Source organism: Panthera uncia (assembly GCF_023721935.1).
Source record: "Panthera uncia isolate 11264 chromosome C1 unlocalized genomic scaffold, Puncia_PCG_1.0 HiC_scaffold_4, whole genome shotgun sequence".
NCBI lineage: Eukaryota > Metazoa > Chordata > Mammalia > Carnivora > Felidae > Panthera > Panthera uncia.
This window is the reverse complement of record NW_026057585.1, coordinates 62,634,420-62,650,307: the sequence shown is the minus strand read 5'-3', so window position 1 is coordinate 62,650,307 and position 15,888 is coordinate 62,634,420. Positions and strand designations below refer to the sequence as shown.

At 54.4% G+C, this 15,888-nt stretch overlaps 1 protein-coding gene across 5 annotated transcripts in view; it reads right to left on the bottom strand.

The window, feature by feature from the left end:
* The window catches only part of LRP8 (LDL receptor related protein 8), a 75,696-nt gene that overhangs the window by 33,226 nt on the left and 26,582 nt on the right, over window positions 1–15,888 (bottom strand). For all 5 annotated transcript variants that reach the window (XM_049617156.1, XM_049617159.1, XM_049617158.1 and 2 more), the window contains exon 3: window positions 7,427–7,549. In XM_049617156.1, the coding sequence (XP_049473113.1) occupies window positions 7,427–7,549 (123 nt within the window). The remainder of the gene's footprint in view (window positions 1–7,426; window positions 7,550–15,888) is intronic.

The window sequence follows — 15,888 nt, the reverse complement described above, 5'->3', positions numbered from 1 at the left end:
CCCTGAGACCCTCCGAATCCTACATCCGATCGCACCACTCCCTGTCTAACGCCCTTTCGCGGGCCCCTGGCCCCTGGCACTCAAGCCTCCCTGACTGCCTCACCAGCTCCACCTCCCTCCCTCCAAACCTCCCCTTTCAGCTCCAGCAACACAAAGCTGCACGCTTCTCTGTCATCTCCCCTCTGTGTGCCCTGGGGTGAAATATACTCCAATTTAGCCTCGGTTTGGCTTCCAGATCAGTGACTCGGTGACCTGAACCTGTGGATTTGGAGGGCTCACCAAAGCCCCAAGAGCTCCCTTGGTGCAGCCCACCCCCTCCTGGCTGCTCTCCCAGCAGTGGTGCCGAGCCCGCTGTTGCGAGCAGTGCTGTGCGGCAGGGCCCAGCGGGACCACACAGCTATAATTACTGCAGCCGCAATCAGAGGCTGACTCAATCAGGGGCCTGAAGCCCCAGGGTTGATTCTCAATTTGGAAGAAAGAATGAGAACCCTGATCAGGGCTGGGGACGGCTCTCATCCTGAGCGTCCCAGGATGAGCCACATGACAGACCCAGCTGTGGTAGATGCATTTCGGACCTCCGTGGCTGGCTCCCTACTACCTTCCAGGGTGTAAACTCAGTCGTCTCTAGGATGTGCCAGGCACCGAGCTAGGCACTCATTTCATCTTCACAAAAACCCAGCAGGGCGAGGATTATGTCGAGGCCTCCAGCTCGGAGGTCGAGTGCATGGGGTCCGGAACCTGGCGTGTTGGGCATGGATTCAGTCACTCACTGGCTATGTGACCTTGGTCAACAGTCCTCACCTCGGTGCCAATAGATTGGGGCGGATACTATTCCCTGGCCCATAGGATTGTTATGACTCCCAAGTTAATGTCTGTAAGGCACTTAGAAGCATGCTCGGCCCAGTGCTCACTTATGATTATGCACTCTCCTCCAAATGAACAGAGGAGCACTTGTCTCTTCACTCAGCGAGTATCTATTGGGTACTGCTGTGTACCAGACATGGTGGTAAGCCCTGGGTGCTAGTCACACAGCTGGTAAGAACTGAGCGGGGACTCAAAGTCAGCTGTGTCCGATGCCGGGCACTTGGCACAGTCCACTGCACCTGCAGGCAGAGGTCACTCTTGCCTCCCCCTTCAACTTCGCTCTCTCATCCCTGACCAGGTCCTCTTTCTCTGCTTCCATAGCAGGGAGGAAATGGCACAAGAGATGGAGAAAAGGGCAGATAAGATGGGAGAGGGGGCAGCTCTTTGAGGAAGGGCCCCCAGACACTACTATACCAAGGGACAGGAGTACCTTGGACCCCAGAGTTATCCCTAGGAATAGATGTCATGAAATACGAGGCATCCTGCTGGGAACACAGGATTCACAGGATTCATTTTATGGAAATTCCACTTCCCAAATAACTGTTGCATAGAGCCCTAGAGAGCACTGACACTCAGATCTTCTACAAAGACTGCCTTGCAGGGCGCCTGGCTGGCTCAGTCAGTTAAGCGCCCAACTTCAGCTCAAGTCACGATCTCTCCGTCCGTGGGTTCCCGCGTCGGGCTCTGACAGCTCAGAGCCTGGGGCCTGCTTCGGATTCTGTGTCTCCCTCTCTCTCTGCCCCTCCGCCACTCCTTCTCTGTCTCTGTCTCTCTCTCTCTCTCAGAAATAAATAAACATTAAAAAAAAAAAAAAAGACATTCTGCAAAGGCTGCCTTGGGGCAGGGTGTAGGGTGGTGAAGGAGGTCTGGCAGCTGGGAGGTGGGGCCCTTCCGGAGCACCTCTATTACCCCTGCGCTGTAGGACCCCAGTACGCACAAGAGGGAGCTGAAGCCGACCAGTGTTTCCCAGATTCCTGACTGTAGGGTGGGGTGTGGGGGCTGTGGGAAAAGCAGGTTCCTGGGCCTGGCTCAACTTAGGCTGAATCCAGACTTTGAGGGCAGAGCCCAGGAATCTGCGTTTCAGTAACGCTCTTCAACCCCTGGTGATTCCCATGCACCCCATTTGAGAACCACTGGGTTAACATTCTGCAAGTCTAAAAGATATAGGATATGTTATCCGTTTTAAATTCACTCCTATAAAAGCGATAGAAGCATTCTGTATGTGTGCAAGCTCCCGAGAGAGCAATGAGACAGAGGGACGAGGTGACCGTTTACCCCTGAGCCAGGCCTCAGGAAACAGAACTTCACGTGGAGCTGGAAGGAAGCCATATTTACTGAGCACCCATGGTGTGCCAGGCTACTTCATTTTTTCATTTCACCCTCACCCTCCCAGATGAGCAGACCCTGCAGGATAGAGGTGCCAGCTCCAAGGGCGCCATTCACAAAGATCTTCATAGCAGCACCCCTGGGGTAGAGCAGGGCAGCAGGCCTTCAGGTAAGCACTCCATTCTGCAGATGAGGAAACGGGCTCAGAGAGACCAAAGAACTGGCACAAAGATGCACAGCAGGTGAGAGGCAGAGAGGCTTCTGACTGAAGCCTGCCCTTTCCATCAAAGCCTGCACGCCCCCGTGGATGGAAAGGTAGACTGAACCAGCCCCAAACTCTACACCCAAAAGCCCAGGTGACTGAAATGGCCCTTGACCGTCCTCCCTACCTCTCGGGGCCTGGTTCTGCATACCCCGGTGCAGCAGGCAGCCGCTTGAACTTTTAATGAATATTTATATAGTTAATTGCATAACCTTTCAGCAAGGACAATGATTAAACAATCCGTCTGCTTCCTTTCTTTATAATTAATAAGACATTTGCTGTGTCCTTAAATAGACAGCTCTAATTATAGGCTCCGGAAGATTCAGCAGTGCCTGACACCAGCCCTCGTACCCTCAAAGAGGGTACCGTCCTGGAATGCTAGGACCCAAGAGGTCACATCAAGGAACACCCACTATAGTGACAGCAGTCAGAGACCCAGCGAAGGGAGGGACCTGCCTAGGCTACTGAATAGCAGGTATTCCAACCACCTCTCTCTCCTAGAACCTCACCGTCTCTGTTGTAATGTAGCTCTTTCCCGAAGCTAGCAGGCGAACCTCGCTTTCCAGGCTCCTGGGTCAGGCCTCCTCACTGCCTAGCCCCGGGAGGCTGGTCCGGGCTGGCGTACAATATCCCCTTATGAGGCGAGTGCTCTTACCACCTCCGTTTTACAGACGAGGAGAGCAGAGCCCGGAGAGGGTACGTCGTTGGCTCAGAGTCTTGTGGAGAGGAGGCAGAGATGGACTTTGAGCCCAGGTCTCTTACCTCCAGACACACTGCTTAACTTACTGCACTTAACCACTGCCCGTGAGAAAAGCAGACCCCATTGGTCCCCACCAGCACCTCTGGGCTGGAGAGGGATCACCAGAGGAAGGAGGCTCCCTGGGCCTTTCCTCAGGTGGGGACCGCAACATGGCCACCTATTGTCCACTTTCGGGATAACTGAAGCCAGAGTTCCCCCCCACCCCACCCCAGGCAGCACAGTGCAGGACAAGGAGCATGAATGTGTTTTGGAGTCGTGCACACCTAGGTCCAAAACCATCTATTAACATGAAGCAGGCCAGCAAGTCACTTAACCTCTCTGTACCAAGGTTCGACCTGAAAATAGGGTAACATAATCCCCTAGAGTTGGTAGATGGTTTAAATGAGGAAACATGGAAATCTCTACACTCAGAGCCTAGAACAAACTCAGAAACCAGTTGCCCCTGTTTAATGAAAGGCAAACGCACGGTGCTGGGAGGGCCCCGGTCTCGTTCCTGGGGGTGCACATCATCAGAGTCCACATGGCCCACCACGATGATGTGCTCTACCCAAACGCCTCTCTCTGAGAAAGATGCCCCGAGGAATGCCTTGGCTTGCTGTCAAGTGTCCCAGAGGTTCTGAGAGGCAGGAGGAAGAACCCCACCATCTCTCAGATACCAGGAATCCTCCAAAGCCGGCAAGGGCGTGAAATTGCATGCTGGAGTGGCTGTAGGCATTATCAATTCCCAGAGAATCCTGCCCCAGAAATCCAATCCATTTTAATTTATGAGTTCACAAATTAATAAAAAGAGAAATGTCTGTCGAATAAAAGAATGAAGGTGTTTGATGGCCGCTTAGTGAGCGAGACGTCTGTGGTGTCAGGTCATGTGAGGCTTAGGGGCAGATGACCTCCAGATGGGGATGGGCAGCTTTAGGAGGGCCAGGGACTAAGGGGGTGGAGGTGGTCACACCCAGCTCCTTCCCATGGGCTCAAGTGAAGTCCTTCTAGCTGGTCAGCCTCTAACTGGCTAGGTGATCTCCAAAAACCTCCAGGCCTCCACTTACTGATCTATGGTAGGAAAGTATACTTGGTTCATCAGTAAGGTCCCCCTTCCAGTGGAAAGGTTCTAAGACGATGAACAAAATCCCATTTTCAGTGATCAGTACCCAAAGTTGCAACTCACTCACCTTGGACCAACCTCCCCACCCCTACCCTGTACCCCTCCCATCATGTGCTTGGAGGTGGGTGAGAAGCTGTCTCCAATCAAGTGAGCTATAATTAGAGCTAAAATGCTACTTTCATTAGGCAAATGTCCCAGGCTTTCCTACTGTGACTCTTGGCCATATCTGATAGACACAAAACCCAGAACCAGAAGGAAAGAGAGCCAGGAGAAATCCCAGCCAGCTAAGGGCAGATGACATAGTGGGGGAACACAAGAACATGGGGACCTGCTCCCAAATGCCTTTCCCTCTCTATGCAAACCTCCTACTTATTCTAAAATGTGAAATTGGTGTATGTGGGAGAGAGAGACTGGGATCAAGATGCAGTAATAAAAGTAGCACTGCCGTTTACTCCAGCACTGATGCTTTGCCACATTTTTTTCATTTCATCCGTGTAACCCCATAAGGCAGGTGCCATCACTCCATTTTACAGATGAGTAAACTGAGCCGTAGGGAGACTGGCCAACCTGCCTGAGGTCTCACAGGACCTGGACCCAAATATATCACACAACCAAACCCACTATACTTTACTATTGCCTGGAATCTTTCTTTGAGCTGGCATAGTCCTTAGGAACCTGGTAGGCTATAGAGGCGAACCTGGTAGGCTGTGGAGGTTGCTATGGCAACACCAGTTAAATGAGCAGTGGGTCAGCTACCAAGTTCCCCATTTGGTGGGGAGGCAGTGAGCAAGCCTGCTACCAGGTCCTGCTGTCCCCAATTCTGCCTGTCCCTTGAAGTCCCACTCTGGCCCACCTCCTCCAGGCAGCCCTCCTTACCCACAGGCCTTGCCTGCCCCTGACCAATGTAACTTGGCACAAGAAGTGGGATCCTGGGCCTTGTGCCCCGGCTGGGACAAAGAAGGTGCTAGGAGTCCAGGAATCTTAGATCATGGTCTTTGGAATTATGAGATGTTAGAAACTGAGGCCCGAAGAGGGATGGGAAAGTGTGCAGGATCTCACAGCAAATTCACTGGGAGAGCCCAGAGGAGAGCTGGGGCTCCCAGCTCCCAGGGTGCAGCCTTGAGTCCTGCTCCCACGAGCACTCTGTTAAGCCTGAGAGCCTGACGAGCCCACTCGTCTTCTATCACAGAAGGCCGACCAGCCACAAGCAACCTGTGCATCCTGGAAGCAAAGCCCCCAACTTCTCTGGGCCTCTAGTTATTCAACTGTGGGTACAAAGCAGACCTGGGAGGCAGGAGGGGGGAGGCTGGAGAGCCCCTGCCAAGGGATAGGAAGGCACCAACTGCTACAGGGAGAAAGCCAGAGGGAAACGTGGGGCAGGGCAGGGCAGGGCAGGGAGGAGAGGGAGGGCGAGAGGGAGGATGAGGAGAGGGGCAGGCAGAGGAGGGAGGCGGTCCAAGAGAGTAGGGGTGGAGAGGGCTCCGGAGATAGGGTAAGGGAAGATGAAAATGGACACTCACACAAGGAGGCAGAGACACAGGGAGAAGGGGGAGCCTAGCTCTCAGGCAGCAGGACAGACCCCAATAATAACGGTGATGAAGCTCCCCCCATCCCCCTGCTGCCTCCTTCGTCCATGGTGACTGCTGGAGTGGGTTGGGATGGCCCAACTGGCTGACTACAGTCCCCCTGCAAAGCCCCCTGTGGCCACAGCCCCTTCCCCACACACACACTCCCAGCCATATGCAACTCTGCCCCTTGTTAGCCAGGCAGCCCCCGGCAAGTGGCCAAATCCATCCTGGCCTCAGTTTCCTTCTCTCTAAACGGGGATCCGAGACTGCGCTGAAGAGGAGAGTCACAGTGGGCGTGGCTAGGCTTTGTTCCTTCTGCAGCTCAGGAGGAAGATCAGGACAAGCTCCAGAACAGGTTGGCCACGTGGGGAGTACAAAAAGGATAGGGCGGATGGCCTGGCCAGGGAAGGCAGAGGCACCCGCGCAAGGAAACGAGGGAGCCTCCTATCTTGGGCCAGGGTTGCTCTTGCTCTCCCTTTCTCTCTCCCTTTCTCTCTCTCTCTCATGAGGAGACCGCTAGCTCTGTTGCTAAGAGACGAGGAAACTCAGTTATCACCAGCCACAGCCCTAGACAGGGACAGGACGCAGGCCTCCACTGTCCCCACCTCTGCATCTGGGGCAGATGTGACCCCTAAGGAGTGTGACTTGGGTGTTCACCAGCCCTACCCTCCTCCACGTGCTCCCCGCTCCCAACCTTTTGTCTCAGTTTTACTCTGCTGAGGCTCTGCCTCGGGACCCCTGGGTCCTTCCCCGCCCCCTTCTCATCTCCTTTTTAATTTAACAAATGTCACGGAATGACCTGCCGGGTGTGAGTTTGCTTTGAGGATTAGGGCCTGGAAAAGAAATCACGAAGAGACAAAGCCCTGAGTGTGGGAGGCGGGCCTGGCGCTTGGCTCTGGCCCTCTGCCTCACCCCTGGTTGCCCCTGCTGCCACCCAGCCTGCCATGGAGGCCAGGGCTCCTGGGTTCAGCCAGCTCAGGGCAGAAGAAAGAGCAGGGGCCTCAAAGTCCTGGCTGGGTAGTCTTGCACAAGTCTCTCAACCTCTCTGAGCCTCAGTGTCCTCTTTTGCAAAGGCTGCTGCGAGGAGAAGATGAATTAATGCACACTAAGCGCCTAGCACACAGTAAACATGTTATAGGCTCCTGCTGTTACCAGTACTGCTAGAATTATGATCAGAGCCCTCCAGAAAAATTGTGTGTGTGTGTGTGTGTGTGTGTGGCAGAGAGCCCCCGAGGATATGCTCTGGGTGCTTCTGGGCAGAAGGGCTGTTTCTAGCTCCTGATGCTCCAGGAGCAGGGCTCAACCTGCAAGAGGCCTGTGAGGAAGTTACCAGAAACTAGCACTGGATACACCTGGCTTTTTGCCAGGGGCCCCCCAAGGGTGTGGCAGAAGGTCGGTGTGGAGTTGTGTCTGACAGATTGCCTCACTTGAACCTCCCAACCTCCCAGCAAGGAAGCTCTGATGAGGAAGCTGAGCCCCGCCCCCCTCCCCAACCCCAACCCTCCCCACATGCAGCCCCCTCCCTCAGCCCTAGGGCCAGGACTCACTGCACGTGGTCTCTGCCTCATCGGAGCCATCGGGACATTCCTCCTCGCCATCACACTTCCACCTCTCCGGGATGCAGTGGCCGTTGCCACAGGTGAAGTCGCTGTCCGCACAGGTCTTCTTGGCTGTGGGGCAAGGAAAAGAGCGTGAGGGGCCTGGTGGGCACAGGTTTTTTCAGGATACAGTCAAGTGGCACTGGGGTGCCCAGGATGTGCTCTGTCTGAAAGCAGGACCCTATGACCTCCCACCACCCCACCAGGCCACGGAGTGCCTCGCCTACCAAGAGAGGACAGGAGAGAAACGCTTAGTCATTCCCCAGGCGTCTGCTGAGCACCAGGTGGAGGCAGGTGATGCCTGGCCCTGCCTGCAAGTTCAGGAGCTCAGGTCCAACAAGGGTGACAGGACCCATCCACCAAGGGACTGCCTGTTCCCCTGTCATATTCCTCTTCCCCCAAAGTCCAGTTCCACTGCCACCACCTCCAGGAAGTTTTCCCCCATCGCCGATGGCAGTTACAGTCACCCCTTTAGCCATTTCTCAGTCCCTTTACTGGCCTGTCCTGCTTCCCCCAACCAGGCCCCTCTGGAAGCACCAGGGAGCTGTTGCTAATGAATCCTAAAAGCAAATGATTACTCTGAGACAAGATTAATGAGGTATGTTCTGTTTGGAGTGATGAAAAGAGCATCTACTGGGTAAGAGACCCAAATCAGTCTCCTAAGAGTAAGAGGCACTTAGACATTCTGGAAGGGAGGCTCCACATGGGGGTCTGAATCCCGGCTCTGCCTCTCTCTATCTGTACGACCTTAGGGGTGTTACTTAACCTCTGAGCCTCTGTTTTCTTAATGGGAAGAAGAAAACAAAAAGGCTCTGAGGAGGAGTGACAAGCTACAATGTGTGAAGCATATGGAAAGAGACCCTGGCACAGAAGGTGCAGTAAGCAGCAACTACTGCTGTTTTTATGGTTTCAGCCTTAGTTCGAACAAGCTAAGGAAACAGGTGTTCCATGCCCTCGCAGGGAACTTATGTAGCAGGCTGAGATCTCACAGCTGGTAACAAAACTGGGATAAGAAGGCAGGAACATGGTTTGCCTTCCTCCCTGATGGAACTGGCCTGATGTTCCTCCAGGGTAGGGATGCTGTCATATTCAGCACAGGACCCAACTCAGGGTTGATCTCAGTGGGGACAATGAACTGTATGGGAACATGGCTCCCACACCTCCAGGGCCGGGACTCACCTGCTCCCAGGGACGCTTCTTCCCAGTGACCAGCGTTGAATTATGTAAATCCTCCCACGGGCCCTCTGGCTGCCTCTGGGGCCATGCAACTGCTCTGCCTGGCCTGAACAGCCTGGCAGGGATTTGGGGACAGACCCTGGGTCTCCTGAATCCATTGTATTTCTGCCTTTCAGTGGAATCCTTGCAGGACATCTGCATTCTGAGATGAATTTTTTTTTTCACCCTTTCTTTAGAAGAGTACCTCTGTCTGTGCAGGGCTAGCAGAAACTCGAGGAATCAGTCTACCTACAGATTGGGCGGAGGAGTGGGGTCTGAGGCCCAGAGAGGGAAAGGGGCTGGCCCAGGGAAACATAGCAAGGCAGGGATCAGAACCACCTCTCCTGGGGCACCTGGGTGGCTCAGTCGGTTAAGTGTCCAAGTTTGTCTCAGGTCACGATCTCATGGTTCATGAGTTCAAGCCCCACACTGGATTCTGCACTGACAGCTCAGAGCCTGGAGCCTGCTTCAGATTCTGTTGCTCTCTCTCTCTCACGCTCTCTCTCTCTCTCTCTGCCCCTCCCCCTGCTTGTGCGTATGTGTGCGCTCTCTCTCTCTCCTCCCAAATAAATAAACATTTTTAAAAATTTAAAAAAGAAAAAAGATGGGGCGCCTGGGCAGCTCAGTTGGTTGAGCATCTGACTTTGGCTCAGGTCATGATCTCACAGCTCGTGGGTTCAAGCCCCGCGTCGGGCTCTGTGCTGACAGCTCGGAGCCTGGAGCCTGCTTCCGATTCTGTGTCTCCCTCTCTCTCTGCCCCTCGCCTGCTCACACTCTCTCTCTCTCTCTCTCTCTCTCTCTCTCTCTCTCTCTCTCTCAAAAATAAATAATAAACATTAAAAAATTTTTAAAAAGTTAAAAAAAAAAAAGAAAAAAAGAAAGCACCACCTCTCCTGCCTCCCAGTCCGGGTCCCCAAGCAGCCCTCCCTGAGCCCCGCACCGAGGAGCTATTGTGGGTAATAGATACCAACACCACGGCCTGAAATAAATACAATTACAAACCACAGCACGTGGGGCATTTTGTAACATGAACACCAGAACATCCCTTCCACAAGAAGCTCAGCGTCCACAGAAGAAATGTATATACCAATGTCTCCCTCATCCTGTTCAAACCTTCTCCAAGTGCATTCTGTGTGCCAGTCTCTGTGCTGAGGAAATCTTGACACAGAAGTGTTAAGTACATGCCCAAGGTCACATCTGAGTGGGAGCAGGGCCACAATTTCACTTCAGTCAGATACCCCTCTACCTTACCATGGCTCCCCCAAAAAAACACTCAGCAGCATCAGATTTGGAAGAAAAGCCTCAAACTAGGTGGGAAAAATCCCATGGCAGCTTTGGCTTGGCATTCAGTGAGACTGCCTCTGTGCCAGGCTCTGCACTGAGCACACAGAAGAGAAATCAGCCCAACCTGCCCCCCAGAAACTCAGTGTGGGTGAAGAACGGGCAGAACCCAAAAGAGCAAGGTCAGCTTGATGGAGAAGGTGATAAAGGGGCTCTGTCACTGGCCTGGACCAGCCAGACACTATCCAAAGACCCTTTCCTCCCTCCTTGCTGGGAGCCTGGGAGTGAGCTTGGCCTCCCACGGTGTGCCAAGCCCTGAAGGCACCTGGCAAGGAGACCAGGGCAGCCAAAACACCATCATAGTCCTGAAGGGCGGCCTTGAGACCAAACAGGCTCAGGAAGGAAGTGGCAGCCTCAGGAATGGATGAGTCCTGGCATGTTCTGGAGAACAGATTTGTTCACTGTCCTGACTGGTTTGGACATTTTTCACCCTGGTGCTCTGGCCTGGCACCTTTCACCCAATATCCCAGTGACTCCTCGCATCTATCCTGGTAGTGCTGTTAATCCCATTTTACAGAAGAGGAACCTGAGGCTCAAAGAGGTGAGGGTGGTAGGTGGCAGAAGTGGGATTTTAATTCCATGAGCTAAAGCTTGAGCTCTTTCCACAGGCTCTTTCTAAGGCCCTCAGGCTCAGAGGACCCCAGAAGAGCAAATGCAGTATGATCAGTGAAATAAATAGCTCTCGGGTCCCTGGGGCCACAGGACAAGGCAATGAGGCAGATCAGGCACACAGATGAAGTGTTCCCTTGGAATGTGCCCAAAAGCATATGCCAGAATAACTGTGGGCCTGCGACAATCTGTCTCTGCTAATGGACCACCCTGGGGAAACTGAGGCAGCATGACCACTTTCAGGTTGGGGACCAGACTAAATGCCCTAGTGGGCCACATCTGTAACCACATGGAAAGATTTGGAACAAGAGCTGAGACTGAATGCTGGCATGGCCCCCTCCTCTCTGGGTGACCTTGGGCAAGTTCCTTCCCTCTCTGGGCAAGTGGGGGGTGGGGAGGGTGGCTTTCCCATGAAGCACTGCTACAAGAACAAAAGGCAAAAAAGGCTCTCCCAGGGGATCCCAGCAAGCATCCCAGTGTTGGGTCATTCAGTGTAATGAGCCCGACAGTCCCTCGTCAAGAGGCTACATCAGCCCTGCCAAGGCATGCCCGTCAGAGCAAGCCATGCCAGACCCCCATTCCTAGCCTTGGCTCCAACTCCCAGGGTGATTCCCCAGCTGGGCTTGAGGCTGTGGCTCCCTGTTTCCAGGGATTTATTTCCTTCCATGCCAGTCTGCCCCTTGGACAATGCCCACCTCTGTGAGCCCCTGTACTCCACAACCCAGGAGCTGTACATAGTCATCCAGGGTCTGCGACATCATAATCTGGTGCCATGGCAACAGATGGGCCGCCACAAAGGATTTGGGATTCCAGAGGGTGGTGGGGAGGAGCTGACCCCAGGGCAGAGTTGGGGAGAATGGGAAATCCAGGACAAAGGAGGGAGGCGTTGCTACTTATAACAAGAACACAGGCAGAGGAAAGCATCAGACAGTCCATGGTCAGACAAACTACTCTGCTACTTGGGCTGTGTCACCTTTTGCAAGTTACACAACTTCTCTGAGCCCACATTCGTAGCTAATATCCTTGCTTCGCCAAACACACAAGGCTGGGGGAAGCAAATGGGCTGAGGATGGTATCAGAGCATTATAACTGAAAAGCGCAAAGGTGCAAGTTTGAGGCGTGGGAAGTCAGCAGCCCCAGCTGCTGCGTGTGTGTGACATCGGGTCCATCAGTCACATAGGGCCTGCCTCCTCATTTGGAAATGGAGGTGTGGTGCTGACTGAATCTTAAGTCCTGCTCAACACCCAGAGTCTATGATCTTGTGCAATTATTATGATCACGCAGCGCCTCCCAGCTTCCCCACCCCCGGAGGCCTCCTTCCCTGAGACAATAAGATCCTTCCCTCTGCTGTTCCCCACCCACGCTCATCCAGCAGCCCCAGTGCAGACAGGGGGCTTCAAAACAAAGATCCGTCAGGGCTGCCAGGTGGAGCTGCTTGGTGTGGATTCCTCTTGGCGATCAGTGCTCTGTCCAGGCAGAGCCCAGGGTCTCCAAGGTCCCTCCCTCTACAACTCTCCCATTCTGTAAGGCAGAAAACCAAGGCCCAGAGAGAGGTGGCTACTCAAGGTCACAGCACATGTTTGTGGGAAGGCTGCACTTGAGCCCTGATGTATTCTGACTCTGTGGCCAGGAAGCCAGGGGGTGGGTCATGACCCAGCCCAGGCATTAAAGACTTCCCGAAGGAGGGGACTATGTTCAAGGAAGAGGAGTCGGCTAAACCACCCAAACCACGGGAGTGAGGAGACCGACAAAGGGCATTCCAGGAGGTGGGATAACGGCCTGGGGTGTGGGGGAGCCAGCAGAATGGCAATCTGGGGCAGGAGAGGAGGCAAGTGGCAAGGGACCTGGGAGCTCTACCATGCCGGCACCAAGCTGCCCCTCAGAGGCCCAGCACAGGGGCTTTACTTTCTCTAAGCTCACCCAGCCTCTGCTGAGCACAGGGGCTACTGCTTCGCAGCCCACAAAACCCATGGCTCCAAACTGCCTGGGCTTCCTTCAGGATTTGGTGAGACTGTGCGAGATGGATGACTGGCCCCTGGCAGAGGAAGAGAGAGGCAAAGGGGCGGGAGAGCAGGGGCAGCCATCCACCCAGATGTTTGTGAGAAGACTTGCTATTTTCCCCCTTGGAGATGCATGACCCCCACTGGCTTACTGAAGGTCCTGAGAAGGCCTGCAGATATCAGAATGACTTTGTTTCCTCCTACACTTCCCAAACCTGGTTAGCCAAGGGACATCCTTTGCAGGTGCCACTGTCTATTAATTTTCCAAGAAACAAATGGGCCAATAAACGACACCTGAGGGCATACTGCTGCAGTGCCAGCCCCTCACCCTGCAGATAAGAAGATGAGGCCCAGGGAGGGGAAGGACTGGCCTATGGTCACACAGCAGAGGCTGGTACCCAGGCTTCTGTCTCTGGGCCAGCTCCACCAAGCCATGAAAAAAAGGAGAAGGTATTCACAGACACTTGGCCGAAGCTACGGGAAGTCCTCAGAGCGGGGGCCTACCTGTGCAGAGAAGAGCAGGAAAGGGGGGATTGGGACCAGGCCACATGGGACAGGTTGATGAGAGAGATGTCAGGGATACTGGCCCTCAGGTTTCTGCAGACAGGCTGTGGGCCCCAGGGAATATTCTCTGAGGGCAGAGCAGAGACCCATAGGCAAGGTGGATTCCAGCTCAACACGATTGCTGAGGCACTTGGGTCAGTCCCTTCCCCTCCCACGGCACAGAGGGACTGATCTGTCCCCATTTCCTCTCCCAGGCCTGGACCAACACCAGATAGCTTGGCTCCGGCCCTGCAGCCCAGCCCTAAGGCAGCTGGGCCCCCTTGTACCCGGGTCGGGGAGATGAAAGGGCTGCTCCCCCCACAGTTACACTACTGCAGAGCTCGCCAGGCCCCAGCATTGCCAAGACAACCGCTGCCAGCAGAATGAAGATCCGGGGTGGGGGCAGGGGGCGTGCCAGCCCGCCCCTGGCCTACTAACCTGGCAGGCAGATTTAAATGACAGCCCAGGAAGCTACTATTAAACTGTCACCCCAGTCAACGGGACGACAGACCCGGAGTGTTCTCCGGCTGCAGCAACAACACAGCAGGAGTGAGAGGGGGAGGAGACGGTGGCCCAGAGCAACCTGCACCCCCTCCCGGGAGGCCCCTGTCTGCCTGCCCAGTCACCCGCTGGCCAGAGCCACCCTCTCGGGCTGTGGCGAGTCCTGGCACGGAGCTGCAGCACAGCACAGGGCCTGGAAAACTTTATTTTGAGGCACAGGAACCCTTTTACCAAGTGAAACCCCAACATATAAAACAGACAAAAATGGAGGTGCAGTACTTACTGGAAAGAGGGCGAGGGGAGACCCCATCGGCTGTTTCCCCATCATCCCCTGGGCTCATAGCCCATCCCCAGCAGCACTGGGTTCAAACCCCAACCCCTCCCCGGATGTGTGATGCTCCTAAGAACCCTCTGTTTAAAGACTCCATGGGTCTAGGTGCCTGGCTGTCTCAGTCTGTACAGCATGATTCTTGATCACGGGGTCTTAAGTTCGAGCCCCATGTTGGGTGCAGAGATTACTTAAAACTAAAATCTTAAAAAAAATAAAGATCCCATGGGTCTAATCTAACATTTAGAACAGCTTCCATGGATTTAAGATTGTAATTCTCTAGGGAGTCAAGGTTCTAAGCACATTGTGATCTGCTCACGCTCAGCCCCGTGACGGGACTCCAGGACAGTTATAGCATGAGTCACGCAGGTCCATAAGCTGTGGATGGCCTCCAATTCCATCCTTGCAAGGCACTGTGTCTCTCAATCCAAGCGTCCACACACTGACAATCAGACTCAAGGCTCTAGGCGGTGCTGGAAAGGCAAATGGTTCCCACAGTGTCCCAACACCCACGAAGCGTGGTGGGCGGGGCTTGGCTCCCAGCTTTGTGCTGCCCAGCAGGCTCCAGGGCCTGGGGCCACCACCATCCATCAGCAGGTGACATCTGAGTGCGGTTCTCCCCCCCACCCTCTCATCCCACCTGGGGAGAAAGAGGAAATGAAGCAGCAGCAGGTGCTGGGGGGGCCGGGAGGGGCGGGCATGTGAAAGGTTTGAAGGAAAAAATGAAAGAATGGAGCAGTGAGCCTCAGAGGATCGCTCTCTGGTGAGGGCATCTTTGCATTTAAATTGGGCAGTTTCCCTTAAGATTTTCCAGGTTCTCTCCTCCTCTTCCAACTCACTACACGAAGAGGCTGCACATTTCTTAACCGGTCCAGATCATAAGACAAAACCAAAATACAAGGTATGGAAATGAGGTGTAGAAGGTTGGGAGGTTGGAGGCGAGACTGGATGAGAGGCAGCCACAGAGAGGTCTTCTTGGAGGAGGTGATTCCCCAGCAGGAAGGGCGGCTGAGGGATGGCTGAGGGGAAAACAGGACCGGTGGAGTATCCCACGGTCGACTATGGCCAAGGACACAGACGTTGCTCATGAGCTGCCCACACTACCTTGTTTTAAAATGGAGAGACAGGGTCTCCATACTACCCTCAGCTGGGGGTCCTTGGAGGGGATGCCATCCACTAGGTGAGGATGGAGAGGGAGCTCCAGATCGGGAGAGGGGCTAGAGCAAGACTTCCTGGCCAGACTTGAACCCTAGCCCCTTCTTCCCCAGTCCAGGGCTCTTGCCTCAACATCCTTAGCCCAGGTGTTCACCTGGATGCACACCAGTGCTTCTCCATCATTTCCTTCATCTCAGTGATCACCCCACACAGGGTCTGGAGCCAAGTGGGTGCTCAGAGAATATCTATGGCCCCACTCCTCTGATGGGCCATGTGACCTCTTCCCACTCTGCACGTCAGTTTCCTTTGTGAACAAATCTTTAAGGACACCCTCCAGCTGAAATTCTGGGCCAGTGACTCTATGACATAGGTGTTGCTGCCCCTCCAAAAGGATCACCTGGGACTTCCCACAGCCGAGTCCCTCCTCTGGGCCCCAGCACATCAGAGCTGCTCTCAGAAGCTGCCGGCCACCCAGGCCCCACCGTCACCAAGGGAGGTCCAAGCCCTAGCTGGGGTATGTGGGACTCCCTGTCGCCACGGGGAAGATGAGCGTCTCCGAGGGACAGACGACAAAGGGGTCTAACTGTCACAGTGATTTGTGGACACAGGAGGTATTGAGCCAGTGACAGCTGTAGGGGGTGGCGGAAGATGGGGGTGGGGGAGAGGGGAAGGGGATCTGCAGGGGTCCCTGGCTGGTGCCTGCAAAAGGACCAAACATT